Source organism: Podarcis bocagei, assembly GCF_964188305.1.
Source record: "Podarcis bocagei genome assembly, chromosome: 17".
Classification (NCBI taxonomy): domain Eukaryota; kingdom Metazoa; phylum Chordata; class Lepidosauria; order Squamata; family Lacertidae; genus Podarcis; species Podarcis bocagei.
In genome coordinates this window covers 20103851-20118077 of record NC_138143.1, presented here as the reverse complement: position 1 = coordinate 20118077, position 14227 = coordinate 20103851, and the positions used below count along the sequence as shown (strand labels likewise).

General features: G+C 42.0%; 1 protein-coding gene across 1 annotated transcript in view; it reads left to right on the top strand.

Annotated features, from left to right (window-relative positions):
• Positions 1–14227, top strand: part of SVEP1 (sushi, von Willebrand factor type A, EGF and pentraxin domain containing 1) — a 128769-nt gene that overhangs the window by 51617 nt on the left and 62925 nt on the right. The window contains exons 11-20 of the mRNA XM_081175963.1: positions 1254–1385; positions 3317–3511; positions 5689–5810; positions 6409–6517; positions 7615–7806; positions 8075–8308; positions 9738–9899; positions 10912–11073; positions 11932–12093; positions 14163–14222. Coding sequence (XP_081032089.1) covers positions 1254–1385; positions 3317–3511; positions 5689–5810; positions 6409–6517; positions 7615–7806; positions 8075–8308; positions 9738–9899; positions 10912–11073; positions 11932–12093; positions 14163–14222 — 1530 coding nt within the window. The remainder of the gene's footprint in view (positions 1–1253; positions 1386–3316; positions 3512–5688; positions 5811–6408; positions 6518–7614; positions 7807–8074; positions 8309–9737; positions 9900–10911; positions 11074–11931; positions 12094–14162; positions 14223–14227) is intronic.

Sequence of the window (14227 nt, the reverse complement as noted above, 5' to 3'; positions counted from 1 at the left end):
CACGCTGGCCACATGACCCGGAAGCTGTACACTGGCTCCCTCGGCCAGTGAAGCAAGATGAGCACCGCAACCCCAGAGTCGGTCACAACTGGAACTAATGGTCAGGGGTCCCTTTACCTTTACTAATTGATAGAGGGGGTGCAGGTGGTGCTGTGGTCTAAACCACAGAGGCTAGGGCTTGCCGATCAGAAGGTCGGCGGTTCGAATCCCCACGACAGGGTGAGCTCCCGTTGCTCGGTCCCTGCTCCTGCCAACCTAGCAGTTCGAAAGCACGTCAAAGTGCAAGTAGATAAATAGGTACCGCTCTGGCAAGAAGGTAAATGACGTTTCCGTGCTCTGCTCTGGTTCACCAAAAGTGGCTTAGTCATGCTGGCCACATCACTTGGAAAAACTGTCTGCAGACAAATGCCGGCTCCCCCAGCCTGTAAAGCAAGATGAGCACCACAACCCCAGAGTCATCTGTGACGTGACGTAACCATCCAGGGGTCCTTTACCTTTACTTTTTTACTAATTGATAGAGAATGAATGCTGCCTTTATGTCATTTACTCTTAATGCTTGCTAGCATGAGAATGGAAAATCTGGCATAATGGCTTGAATGCTAACTAGATCTCACCGGAGGGAGCAGCTCTGGGGCAGAGTCCTGTTTGTGGGACACTCCCACCCTCTGAAGGCCCTTGGAGGCAGCTTTCCAAAATACTCTCCAAAAATCTGCTCCAGGGGCTGAGGGACCCCCCAGAGCAACATCAGAGTGGTGCAAGGGGCTGTAGAGAGAGGGGGAGGGGGGAATTTGCTAATAGTGCTTCCCTCCCCATTCTTCCACCAGGTTCATCTGTTGGTTTTCCCCCCCATGTGTCAGTTGAAGGAGGCTTTCTGTTTGCAGCCTCCTACAAGCCATTATAATTATATATTAGTTAACCTTTGGAATACATTCAAAGGGGTTCCCAAAATAGGGTAATAAAACATTCTTAAACAGCTTATAGTCATATTCCCACAATCCTACGCTGTTCTTACGACCAAAATTAATTAGAGACTTGGTTCTACTGCACTAAGCATTTGAAGAACGTTCCCTCAAAAAACATTTTCCAACGTTTCATAGGACTCATTGGGATTTAGTAAAATCCGGTGCCATCGGGCTTCAAGCATTTAAAGCCCAGAACAATGGCTTTGGACTCAGGTTGGTAGGACTACGGTTTGTAGGCAGAAATAATGGACTGGTGTCTACTTCTTCTTTTTTCTCTTCTGGCTTTTCTAGGTGTGGTCTTAACAATAACGAAAAGTCACTCATCTGGAGATATTTTTCCCAAAGGAGAGACAGTGGTTCAGTATACTGCCAGTGATTCCTCAGGAAATAACAGGACCTGTGAGCTCCACATAGTCATCAGAGGTAGGTTTTGTTGGTGCTTACATTTAAAATGGCTTGCACAGTTTATGGGTATTTCCTGAAATTAATGGACTGTGCAGAATTAGATAAATTAACAGGAAGGATTCGAAACCTGCGGGATCAGAGATTCTTAGAAGATTGGAGTAAATATATGAATTATTTGAAAAGCAGTTGTAATGAGCAGATTAGGCTAGTAGGATTGCAAGAAGTTCTGTAAGGAGGACTAATTGAAATATTGCAAGAAAGACTATGAAGAGAACTATTAGTTAAGGATAATTAAGAGTAATAGAGAAATTAAGAAATGCTGAATAAGTGAAAAAGAACAGGAAATCATCAGAGGTTGTTGACGGAAGTCTAAAATATTGTATAAGATAAGAAGTTATGTTAAATGATTGTTGGAAATGATATGTTTTAAAAAACTTATATAGTTTATGGTATTTCCAAAAATTCTCCTCCTCTGAATTTCTCTTTTGTACTTAAGAGTTCCACATTTTCCATTAAATCTGATGTTGTTGCTTTAATTTCTGGATTATATACAGAGCGCAGTCTGCCATAACTTTAAGCTCCTTTGGTTAATTTTTGTTTTCTCTCCCCAATGAACAAAATAGTGATCTTGATACCACCATACGTACAGCTATGTCAACATTTTTGTGTGGGGTGATTTGACAATGTGCAGGCGTGCTTGTGCACATCGGTAAAACACTGCAGAAAAAGACTCTTGCTGCAATCGTACATACAATCACATCAAGATTCCTTTGTTGCTGTGTTTAGAAATTTGCACCCATGGGTGCTATACAGGGGGAAAGAGATAGATGCAAATGAACTCTTAGGTTGTGGGAAATTTCACATGCTCCAGTTCCAGAATTAATTTTAGAAATTCTCCCAGGAGGAGAATTCAGGAGGAGTGGAACTGAGGAGAAGAAGATCACAGAGCAATCAAAGTACAGTGGTACCTCGGGTTAAGTACTTAATTCGTTCTGGAGGTCCGTACTTAACCTGAAACTGTTCTTAACCTGAAGCACCACTTTAGCTAATGGGGCCTCCTGCTGCCGTCGTGCCGCTGGAGCCTGATTTCTGTCCTTATCCTAAAGCAAAGTTCTTAACCTGAAGCACTATTTCTGGGTTAGTGGAGTCTGTAACCTGAAACGTATGTAACCTGAAGCGTATGTAACCCAAGGTACCACTGTACAGAACTTTGGGGTGGGGATCTGCTCATCCTTGTGTACCGCAGGCTCAATATCCAAAATAAAGGTGGTTTGCATTTTTTTTTTTTTAAATTTTAAAAAAGTTTTTATTATAGTCCAACATTTAAAAACACATATGCCATTATTGACAAAAACAAAGCAAAAAAGAAAATACAAAAATCAATATACAATCTTTTATATTACCTAACTTCCCACCACCACGACGTGACCTTTATCTCAACACTATATGCAGCAGTATCTTTTGTTAATCCGTATGCTCTACCTCACGGTTTTTATATTATACCAACTGTTATTTTAACATTTCCTGATATCTTCTCCATGTACGAAAAAAATTTGTTCCAATCGTTAATAAATTTAGTATTTTTCTGTTGCCTAATCCTCTGAGTCATTATTGCCAAATCGATATATTCAGTTAACTTATTTTGCCAGTCCTTAATTGTTGGGATGTTGAGTTTTTTCCAATTCTGCGCTAGAAGTATCCTAGCGGCGGCTGTCGCATACTGGAATAGAGTTTGGTCATCTTTATTGATCTCGTTCCCCACCATTCCCAGAAGGAACGCCTCGGGTATTTTTGGGAAGGTGTACTTTAGGATCTTTTTTAATTCATCATAAACCGCGCCCCAGAACTTCTTTACCTCGTTGCAGGACCAAGGTGGTTTGCATTTTTTAATGCCAAGAGGAAGCACAAGAGCCTTCCTCTATTGTTTTCTCTTTTTTCCCCTTCCCCAGGCTCTCCTTGTGAAATCCCCTTTACCCCAGTAAACGGGGATTTTATATGCACAGAAGATAAGACAGGAGTTAATTGCACATTACGCTGCATGGCTGGATATGATTTCACATCAGGTTCCAATGAAAATTACTATTGTGCCTACACAGATGGTATCTGGAATCCACCGTATTCTACAGAATGGCCTGACTGTTCTCGTAAGGTTTATTATGTATTTTGATTTCCAAGGACCTAGTGCATTCTTTGTCTAAGTGATACAGGAACTGGGAACTGGGCATTATATTAAAAGAAACCTAGGCTTCAGTCTGAAGTCCTGGTTCTAATAAAACCTACAAGCAACCACAGCTAGGATTGAGGTACTAACAGCTGAGGAATTGCTGGAATTATTTCTGTTTCCACAACGAAAAAGATGGTGCTGTGTTATTTAACAGAGATTCAGGGGCTGTTCCAGACCCCTGGGAGAGTTCTTATCTTCCCTTTCCTGCTAACCTCTTCAGTGACACACACAGGGGATGAACTGGATTAGATGTCTAGCTATTAAGCAAATACTGAAATGTCAGCAAAATACTTTCCTTCTTAATTGCAAAAATATGACTCCTAATTCAAAGCACGGTTATTTGGAATGTTGGGTTTTTTATTATTATTATTATAACAAATACCTTTAGCCACTTACTTCCTCACAGGAAGCATGCTTAGGATTGCAGGCAGTGTCATACTGGCCTGGTTTGCAAGTCATGCTAAACCAGATTTTGGTTTACCAGGAGTGTGTGAACATGCTGACTCCCAGTGGAGACCCCATAACCAGCTTTTCTCCTCCCAGTCTTTTTAGGTCAGGGTTTGGCTTAGCATGCTATCCAGACATGGGTTGTAGTTAAAGTCTCTTCTCCTTAACCTTGGCTCACAACCATAAGGAAGAGGCCTTGCCCAAGATTTGGATGACATGCTAAGTCAAACCATGGATGCTACTCCTAAACAGCCCAAGAAGGAACAAAGTGGCCATGATTTCCTCCTCAGGAGCCAACCATGTTTGGACTAAGTCATGGTTTAGCTTAGTGTGTCATGTGAACATGCCAAAATATGTGATTGGAATGCAATCGTACCTCAGAAGTCGAATGGCATCCGTTCCGGAAGTCCGTTTGACTTCTAAAACATTCAGAAACCAAAGCGCGGCTTCTGATTGGCTGCGGGAAGCTCCTGCAGCCCATCAGAAACCTCGCAAGATGTTTGGCTCATGAAAATCGTTCAGAAAACCAGAACATTCACTTCCGGGTTTCAATCGTTCGGGAGCCAAGGCGTTCGAGATCCGAGGTACGGCTGTAATTCTTACATACTTGCTGATAGTAGTCAGATACAAGTTATTCATTATAGCTAGTTTCTTCACTTCTTACTTATGGAAACAGAACCAGAAAATTATCCATTTTGACATAAAATACCTAACAAAATTTGGTATAAATGAGGCTAACATACTTTTCAGACAGCACCCCTCCAGCCGCTCGCTACTGCCCTGTTTAACTTCAGGCACATGGTGAAGACTTTTTTATTATATGTAAGCTTTTTAAGTGTTAAATAAGTACTTATTTAAAGTAAACTTTTCTCATGTTATGGGAAAGGGCATTCTTGGTGGTGGCTGCTTCCAGACTCCGGAACTCCTTCCCTGGAGAAACTAGACTGGCTCCCACCTTTTTGTCCTTCCATTGGCAGGTGAAGACGTTATTGTTGCAACAGGCTTTTAACTGAGCCTAGGACTTGCCAATCAGAAGGTCGGCGGTTCGAATCCCCGCAATGGGGTGAGCTCCCGTTGCTCAGTCCCTGCTCCTGCCCACCTAGCAGTTCGAAAGCACGTCAAAGTGCAAGTAGATAAATAGGTACCGCTCCGGTGGGAAGGTAAACGGTGTTTCTGTGCGCTGCTCTGGTTTGCCAGAAGCAGCTTAGTCATGCTGGCCACATGACCCGGAAGCTGTACGCTGGTTCCCTCGGCCAATAAAGCAAGATGAGCGCCGCAACCCCAGAGTCGGTCACGACTGGGGGTTGGGGTCTGGTCAGGGGTCCCTTTACCTTTACCTTTAATGAAAGGGCTAGTGTTGTGCTGTTTACATTTTAATTATTTGTATGTTTAAAACAGGTTTTATATGTGCATGTAGTTTTAATTCTATTAATGTTTATTTGTTTTTTAATGTCTCTCCCTCCCCACACACTTTTAGCAATTCTTGGTTTTATCTGTAAGCCACCAATGGGGGGGGGAGTGGGGGTATAAATAAATATAATCTTCTTAACTGACTTATCATTTTTTTAAAAATCTCTTTTGTACACTTCTTGGAAGCGGTATATGAATCGTTTAAATAAACGAAGAATCCTCCCATACCCTTTTTTTCAGTGAATCGGTTGGCAAACCATGGTTTCAAATCCTTTGAGATGCTGTACAAAGCAACGCGATGTGATGACAGCAACCTTCTTAAAAATTTCGGGGACGCTTTTCAGAGTGCGCTTGGTAAAATGGTGGGTTAGTAATGCAGCATCCTTTAAAAAGTAATTATTATCATTTCATGAATTGAATTGCTTGCCCTTGAAATGTTGAGCACACAATATGTACAGCAGGGCGACAATATTTAATTTCAGGAGTAAATTTTCTACAGCTCAGATAATTGTCTAATAACTGCAATACTTTGTACCGTTTGAATACGATGCGTTTATATTCCTAAACCAAGCCAGTTTCCTACCTTTCGGTTTATGAAAGCTACTGGCTGATGGAACAGTTATTTCTTATTTGGAAAATAATATTTTAATTGGGTAATGGCTGGGAAGTTAAAGCTTTCTATCTAAAGAAGTATGTTAAATTAAGAGGTAGATTTTAGCATTGCACTGTTATGCGTTGTTCTGTCCATGCAAAGCACTACAGTTTGCCAGATGGAATGTGCTATTCTAGAATGTGCTCTCAATTCCCCCCAGAGGCAATTTGGGGTGGCACTGGGGGAGGAGAGGGGAGAATGCCCCCTTGTGCAAGTAGAAGTCTTTGCACAGGACTTCAACTTACAGAAATAATCAGGCAGTTTCCTGCCCAGTGTTTTCACTGTTACTCTTAAATCTTGGCTCATAGGTTCCATCGTTTTGCAATGATGTCGATGACATTGACTGCAGACTGGAGGATCTGCCACAGAAACATTGCTTGGAATATAATTATGACTATGAAAATGGCTTTGCAATTGGTAAGTGAATTATTTTGCTGCTCACTAGCTCTAAACCTCCTTGATAGCCTAAATAAGAAGGGAACATTCAGCAGTCCTGAAGATGTACTGATCCATCTAGCAAATCTCGATTTGGGTCTAACTATCAAATCATTGCAAACACATGTTTGAGCCCTGGACAAAGAAAAGTAAGGGGTAGTGTGTGGGGGGGGGGTTGTGGGGGGGGTCATGTTTGCAGATATGATTCAGAGTAGATAACTTTTCCTTCACTACAAATTCCCATTTTCCTTCTTGTTTTGAAAGAACAGTTATGGCGCTCTGTTGAATTCATTTCAGAATAATGTGCAGCAAGCATTGCCAAATATTTATTTATTTATTTTTTTATACCCTGCCCATCTGGCTGGGTTTCCCCAGCCACTCTGAGTGGCACCCAACAAAATATTAAAAATACAATAAAGCATCAAATATTAAAAACTTCCCTAAACAGAGCTGCCTTCAGATGTCTTCTAAAGGTCAGATAGCTGTTTATTTCCTTGACATCTGATGGGAGGACATTCCACAGGGCGGGTGCTACCACCGAGAAGGCCCTCTGCCTTCAGGTGTCTTCTAAAATCAGATACAGTGGTACCTCGGTTTACAAACTTAATCAGTTCCGGAAGTCCGTTCTTAAACCAAAGCCATTCTTAAACCAAAGTGCGCTTTCCCTAATGAGACCTCCCGCCGCCGGTGCCCTTCCACTGTTTGGCTTCCGTTCGTAGACCGAGGTAAAGTTTGCTAACCAAAACATCTACGTCTGGTTTTGCGGAGTTCATATACCGAATAGTTCGTTAACAGGGCTGTTCTTAAACCGACGTACCACTGTAGTTGTTTATTTCCTTGGCATCTGATGGGAGGGCATTCCACAGGGCGGGTGCCACTACCAAGAAGGCCCTCTGCCTGGTTCCCTACCTCTGCTGGATACATGTTCTGAAGTCAAATCAGATTTCTACATGCAATGAGGTCTTTTCGTTTTCTTCTTTCAACCATTTAGCAGTGCTTCATCCGTGTGTGTTGGCATCCTTGGGAGTTGTTGCTCTATTATCATTGTGCTATTTCCTCTTCATACTAATGACTACCAGGTCCCGGTGGCTGGGGTGGAGCAAATCGGCTAGATTATTCGTACGATGATTTCCTTGAGGCTGTTCCTGAAGAAGGGAAACCTAACCCACTATCTGGTTCGGTGAATGTGGCACACTCCCGGGTCAAAAGGCACAAAAAAATGAATGTGCCTACATCAGACCACAAAATAAAGTTGGTTTTTAATATAACTGGTAAGGAAAACCCTCTTTTTTTCATTATTGTATAAAATATTGTTAATCGGGTGTAATATTTCATACTGTGCCTGGTATAAAAACAAGAGATTTTCGAGTGAGTTTTAAGAGTGGCTTTTCCTTTTGCCATGATATTCAGGAGCGGTGTCTAACAATTTGCATTATTATTATTATTTATACTCTCCTGCTCTGACTTATGGCGTTGCGGGAGTCAACATTTTCAAGCCTTTGTGAGGTTTGTTTGTTTTTGTTTTTTCCCTAATCCCAGCTAGTGTACCATTGCCTGATGAACGAAATGATACACTGGAATCGGAGAACCAACAGCGCCTTCTAAAAACGCTAGAGACTATCACAAACAGGCTGAAAAGAACTCTCAGTAAGGATCCAATGTATTCTTTTCAGTTTTCTTCTGAACTGCTCGTAGCAGATGCCAACTCGCTAGAAGCTGAAAAGGCCTTCCTGTTTTGCAGGCCAGGCTCTGTCCTAAGAGGCCGGATGTGTGGTAAGCAAAATTCAGCTTTAAGTCTTTTTCTTGACCTTAGTTGCAGTAAATAAAAGAAAGGTTACTGCTTTCGAGAACTGAGAAAGCGTGATAGAATCTTAACAGGTGGCAAAGTTTTCAATAACGCTGTTCCATCCCCTCTTTCCGCTATAACAGGAAAAAATGTGAAAGAGGCAAATTTTCATAATTTCTGTGTGCAGATTTGGATATATCTGGATATTTCAGTGCTATGCCCGATGTACCATTTCATTGTACAGCAGTGCTGCTTATGTGACTGCAAACATTATATTACACCAAATGAAGTCTTCTTTCAAGTTCAAACCTTAACGACCTTCAGCTGCTTCAATTCCGCAGTTTATGATCTCATCTTTTCTAGCACGCGCCCGTACATTAGTCCAAATTAAACTCTAATTAACAGGAGAACCTCTGCTTCTTAATGGTGGCATTGGGGGGCTATTGGCAGGCGAAGTGCTTTTTCACTCAGCGCCACCCTGCCTCCCACACTCTATGCCGGAGCGAGAGCCAGGTACTGAGACAAACTGCAAGTGGAGCCCATCCCCCCTGTCCCGGGGGGGGGGGGGCTTGCAAGGATAATTCTCAATCATAATTCACAAGCACAATTCAAAGTGTTGGTGCTGACTTTTAAAGCCCTAAACGGCCTCAGCCCAGTATACCTGAAGCAGCGTCTCCACCCCCATCATTCAGCCCAGACACTGAGGTCCACCTCCAAGAGCCTTCTGGCGGTTCCCTCACTTCGAGAAGTGAGGTTGCAGGGAACCAGGCAAAGGGCCTTCTTGGTGGCAGTGCCCACCTTGTGGAACGCCCTCCCATCAGATGTCAAGGAAATAAACAAATATCTGACTTTTAGAAGACATCTGAAGGCAGCCCTGTTTAGGGAAGTTTTTAATGTTTGGAATTTTATTCTGTTTTTAATGTTCGGTTGAATGCTGCCCAGAGTAGCTGGGGAAACCCAGCCAGATGGGTGGGGTAGAAATAATAAATTATTATTATATTAGTAATAATATTACTATTATTATTATCAATCATCCTTGTTTTTATTTGCCAAAAATCTCCTGCTGTCGTGGGAGCTGCTTCCATTTTAAGGCAGACCGGAATCGGAAGCCCGATTGCAAACATTATATTATTTGTATTGTGGTGCGTTCATAGATCAGCTGAAATGGATGAGTTAATTCATCCTTCAGCCAAATTCATATGGCTTTTCTGCAGGTAGGAAATGTTTGAATGGAGGAGCATTCAGCTATGTGACTCCCCCCCCCCCCCGCGCAGTCTGGCTGGTGTAGTTCAGACACGGGTTTTGCCTTGCTTTCTGTTGCTTGTGAGAACTGGGCTGTGGTCAGCAGCTACCGTAGACAAAGATCTTTATTACATTTTCCATGCATAACTTTTCTTTTGTCCGGTTAAATCACAGTTAACTGCCCTCTGGGGACTTATTACTCCCTGGAACACCATGCATGTGAAAGCTGCTGGATTGGTTCGTACCAAGATGAGGAAGGGCAGCTGGAATGTAAGAACTGCCCTTCTGCTAGCTACACTGAATATCTCCATGCCAGAAGTATATCAGAATGTAAAGGTGAGAGGTTAGCAATCATGTAATACCTTTTTAAAAAGCAACTAAAGATGTAAGTTTTTCATTTAGACATTGCAAAAAATTGCTTTTTAAATATTTTAATAATATTTAGAATTTATTTTAAACAGTTGTGGAGACTAGAACTAAATATTTAAAATAAAAGTCTAGTTTATGGTTTTTTGTTGTTGTTTTAGAATTGTGGAAAAATAAAGGAAGGGGAAATTGCAAAGCTAATATTAAAAGTTCAGCCTTTGGCTGGGTAGAAACCTATTTCTTAATCTGGACTGTCTTTCAACCAAATGACTCGAAGGCAGTTCACAACCCTGAGTGATATTCAGCATGATGTGAGTAGCAGTTCACTTGTGCGACAGGACTTCCTCATCCTCTCCAACCATGCACCTTTCTGAAAGGTTCCCCCAACACTTTGGGATGGGGCACACAAGGAAGGCCTACAAGGAGGAAGAGAGGTAAAAGTCCTTTTGCACCAGCGGAAGTCCGTTTCAGGTAGCCACAGTTGAATATCACGCAATAAAAAAAATGGCAATAAAACCAACAAAATCAGTAGATCAGGCACGAAACAAGAAACCAGTGGTAAGAACAGCAGGTTAAAACAATTACAACTCAAAACCTCAACACAAGTAGTTCTCAAGCCCTCAACACAAGTAGTTCTCTCCCTCGGCTGTTGATCCAATGCGTCTGGTATTATACTGTAATCGGTGTGCTTGACTGAAAAGACCAATCACCAAATGGACTTCTTTTTTCTGTGGGCTTCACATTTTGCCTAACTGTTCAGCACTCACAATAAGTGCAGTTTGTGTTCTTGGCAGATGCTCCGTGCTAATTGCATTTTGCAAGCAGTTGTGGTGCGCAGATTCTTTGGGCTTGTAAGTGGCCAGTTACATTGTGTTTTAGAGGTTATTCTGCCTTTGGCTCCTTGGGTTATTGGCTGTTCTCCTTGATGCATATTTGAAGCTAGATATTGCTTAATTCTGGTGTATTGTTCTTCCCTAATTAGCTGAGTGCAAACCGGGAACCTATTCTCCAAATGGCCTTGAGATCTGCGAATCATGTCCTCTTGGCAAATATCAGCCTGTAACTGGATCTAAGCACTGTATTCCTTGCCCAGAAAGCATGTCAACAGTCAAAAGAGGAGCTGTGGATATATCAGCATGTGGAGGTTTGCGAAATTCAAATTCCGGGAAATAGCATGTTGCTAAACCCTATGCAGTACAACTTTCCTGATCTCTGAATAACTGGAATATTTTTGAGTAGCAGCATGCGTTGTATCTTTCTTCTATACTCTGCTTATTGATCCTTTAACTTTATGAAGAAAGGAAAAGACAAGGTTGAACTGAACCCATGGCTTTGAGGTACAGAAATAATCTCTTTGGGGACAATTTTCCTCCATTGACAAATATTCCATAGTGATTTCTAATAGTTAACACAGATCACAGATCACTCCTTGGGGAAAACTTAGGATTTCATATATGCTACTGCCTTCCAGGCCTGCACAAATCATGACTCATCACCCAAGTCAGGTAACCAATTAGGAGTCTGATCTGCCTCCTGTTTTTGCAGCCTAGATCTCAGCAGAAGTTAATAAAAGGTGCCAGATGTCTAGTCTGGCCTTCAATTATAATTATCAATTATCAATATCCTCCTCTTCTTCCATCTTGAGAAAAAGGGTCTCCTGTATTTTGTGGGGGGAAACAACCCTATTTACAAAGATGGTACAGTGGTACCTCTGGTTGCGAACGGGATCCGTTCCAGAGGCCCGCTCACAACATGAAAAGAGCACAACCCGCAGTGGTGCATCTGCGCATGCATGGGTTGCGATTCACCGCTTCTGCGCATGCGTGTGACGTCAGTTTGCGCTTCTGCACATGCGCGAGCATCGAAACCCGGAAGTAACCCTTTCCGGCACTTCCGGGTCGCAGCGGGACGTAACCTGAAAGAACATAACATGAAGCAAATGTAACATGAGTTATGACTGTATAGTAGTCGTTGAAATAGGTTTGTGTTTTGCACTTTGCAGTACCTTGTCCATCTGGAGAATTTTCTCGCTCTGGTTTAATGCCCTGCCACCCTTGTCCCAGGGACTATTATCAGCCTGACCCCGGAAAGTCCTATTGCCTGTCTTGTCCATTTTATGGGACTACTACCGTGATCGGCGCCAGGTCTATAACGGACTGTTCAAGTAAGTTATTTTCTTTGAAGAAAATGAAAAATTGGCAGTAGGGTTAATGATCAAAGTTACATAGCAATTGTTACATAGCAATTGTTAGGCATTCTAGGTCAAGACTTGCCAAAAGAGAGACAGAAACTCTTTATGTACGCTACAACTGCAGCTAGGATACTGCTAGCCCAAAGACTGAAGAGTGATAGAGTACCAACTAAAGAAGAATGGCAAGGAAAACTAATGGAATATGCCAAAATGGCAAAACTAACTGAAAGAATACGAGACAAGGACAATAGAGACTTTGGGAGAGATTGGGAACCATTTATGATATACCTACAGAAATACGTAAAGCAGTGAACTCACTAGCAGGTTTTGAGTAAACACTTACAATCAACAAAATTAATATATTTACAAGAATGCTATAAAATATATGGAAAGCATAACAACATTACAGGTTTAAGACATTAAAATTTAAGATATATCAAAGAATGCAGGAGAAGACATTAAAAATAAACCATAAGAGGAAGTTGAGGGAAGTCGTAGGGGGGGAGGGGAAAACTATCTTTTTCTTTATTTTTATTATATGATGTGATAATTGGATGTTTCAAATATAAAATCTAATAAAAAAAAATTTAAAAAAAGTTACATAGCAACATGCTTTTACTAATGGTTGCTTCCAAGGAAAAGCTTGTTGCTGCCTTCCCTGTCCTCTCATAGCAAGAAACTCGTATAGTCACACTATGTGGAATGTTCCATCAGCACAAGCTTTCCACCTTGACAGATGGAACACCTGGCATGTTGTTTAGGGGGTTATCCTGATACACACACCCCGGGCCAATTGTAGGTGGTGCACAGGGGGAAGAAGGAGGAAAGCCCTGTTGTGCAACCATCAGACCTTGTGCAGGGCTTCTTGCTGATGGGACTTCTTGCGTGAATCCCTCCCACTGTACCCAGCACATAGGCTGGACACTAGCAAATTCAGTCGTCTCACCATCCCGAAGGCCAAACAATCGGGTCTCTGGTTTGATAAGCTGGTCTCAAAAGTTGCAGCCTGTTTTCTTTCATGTGTGCTGGTGTTCCTTTCGTTCCTCCTATTCTCACTGCTACAAGCATGGTCCATACATTTGCTGACATTCATCTGCAGTGGGCCTAAATATTTAAGAAAGATACTCAATTCAGTGATTTAATGGATAGAACTAGGGCAGGGTTTTCAAAACTGGGGTCTCCAGCTCTTTTTTGAACTACAACTCCCATCTTCCCTAGCGAGCTGAATCAATGGTCAGGGATGATAGGAACTGTAGTCCCAAAACAGCTGGAGACCCAACCCTGAACTAGGTTTGGGTTTACTGAGAAATCTAGTGGGAATTAAGACAGTTAAAAGACCCATAGCTTCTTCCTTAGACGGTGCCAAAGCTCTCTAGTGGCACGAGACCTGAAGACTGGTGTTAGTTCTCTAGGAGCTAAGATGCTGAGATGTTCAAACTGAAATGTTAGTGGGAGTTTGGGTCAAACTATATGTGTTAGCAGCAGATCCAAGTGTTTAACAAGTCGGCCCCCCCAAAAAAAAACCCCACATGGGTTGAGGAAAAGAGGCACGCAAGTGACTACAGAAACCTTTCTCCATCCTTAGCTTGCCTCCAGAAAGATGCTAGCCTGCAAGAAAAGTGTTTGGGGAGAGGTGTTGTGTGGAAGTGAGCAGCTAGTGTAAGGATGGATGAGAATTCTGTTAAGTCCACATATTCAAGCAAACAAAAACAAGACAGAATGGACTTGGGAATGAAGAACTGACAGAGATAATAAATAGAATTATCTAGCTGTATGTGTGGCAAGACGCTGTCACATCTTGTGTGGCCCTAAACAACCAATAGTTCCATGCTCAAAGACAACAGAGTCTAGCTGAGGCACACATTCGTGGTTGTCAGGTTCGCATGCTTCAATTCACACTGTAATTGAATAGATCTATCTATATCTGCACAAATCAAGGCTGATTCTTTTTCCATTGCTGTATCATTGATTATGTCACAAGTTTGACTCAGAGGACCTTGTCAGTGGAATTTTTACAGCTGCTTTCATTCAATCCTATTTAGGTTTTGGCTCTACTTTCTCTGCAGCAGAAGAGAGTGTAGCACTGCCAGTCTCCCCAGAAAACATC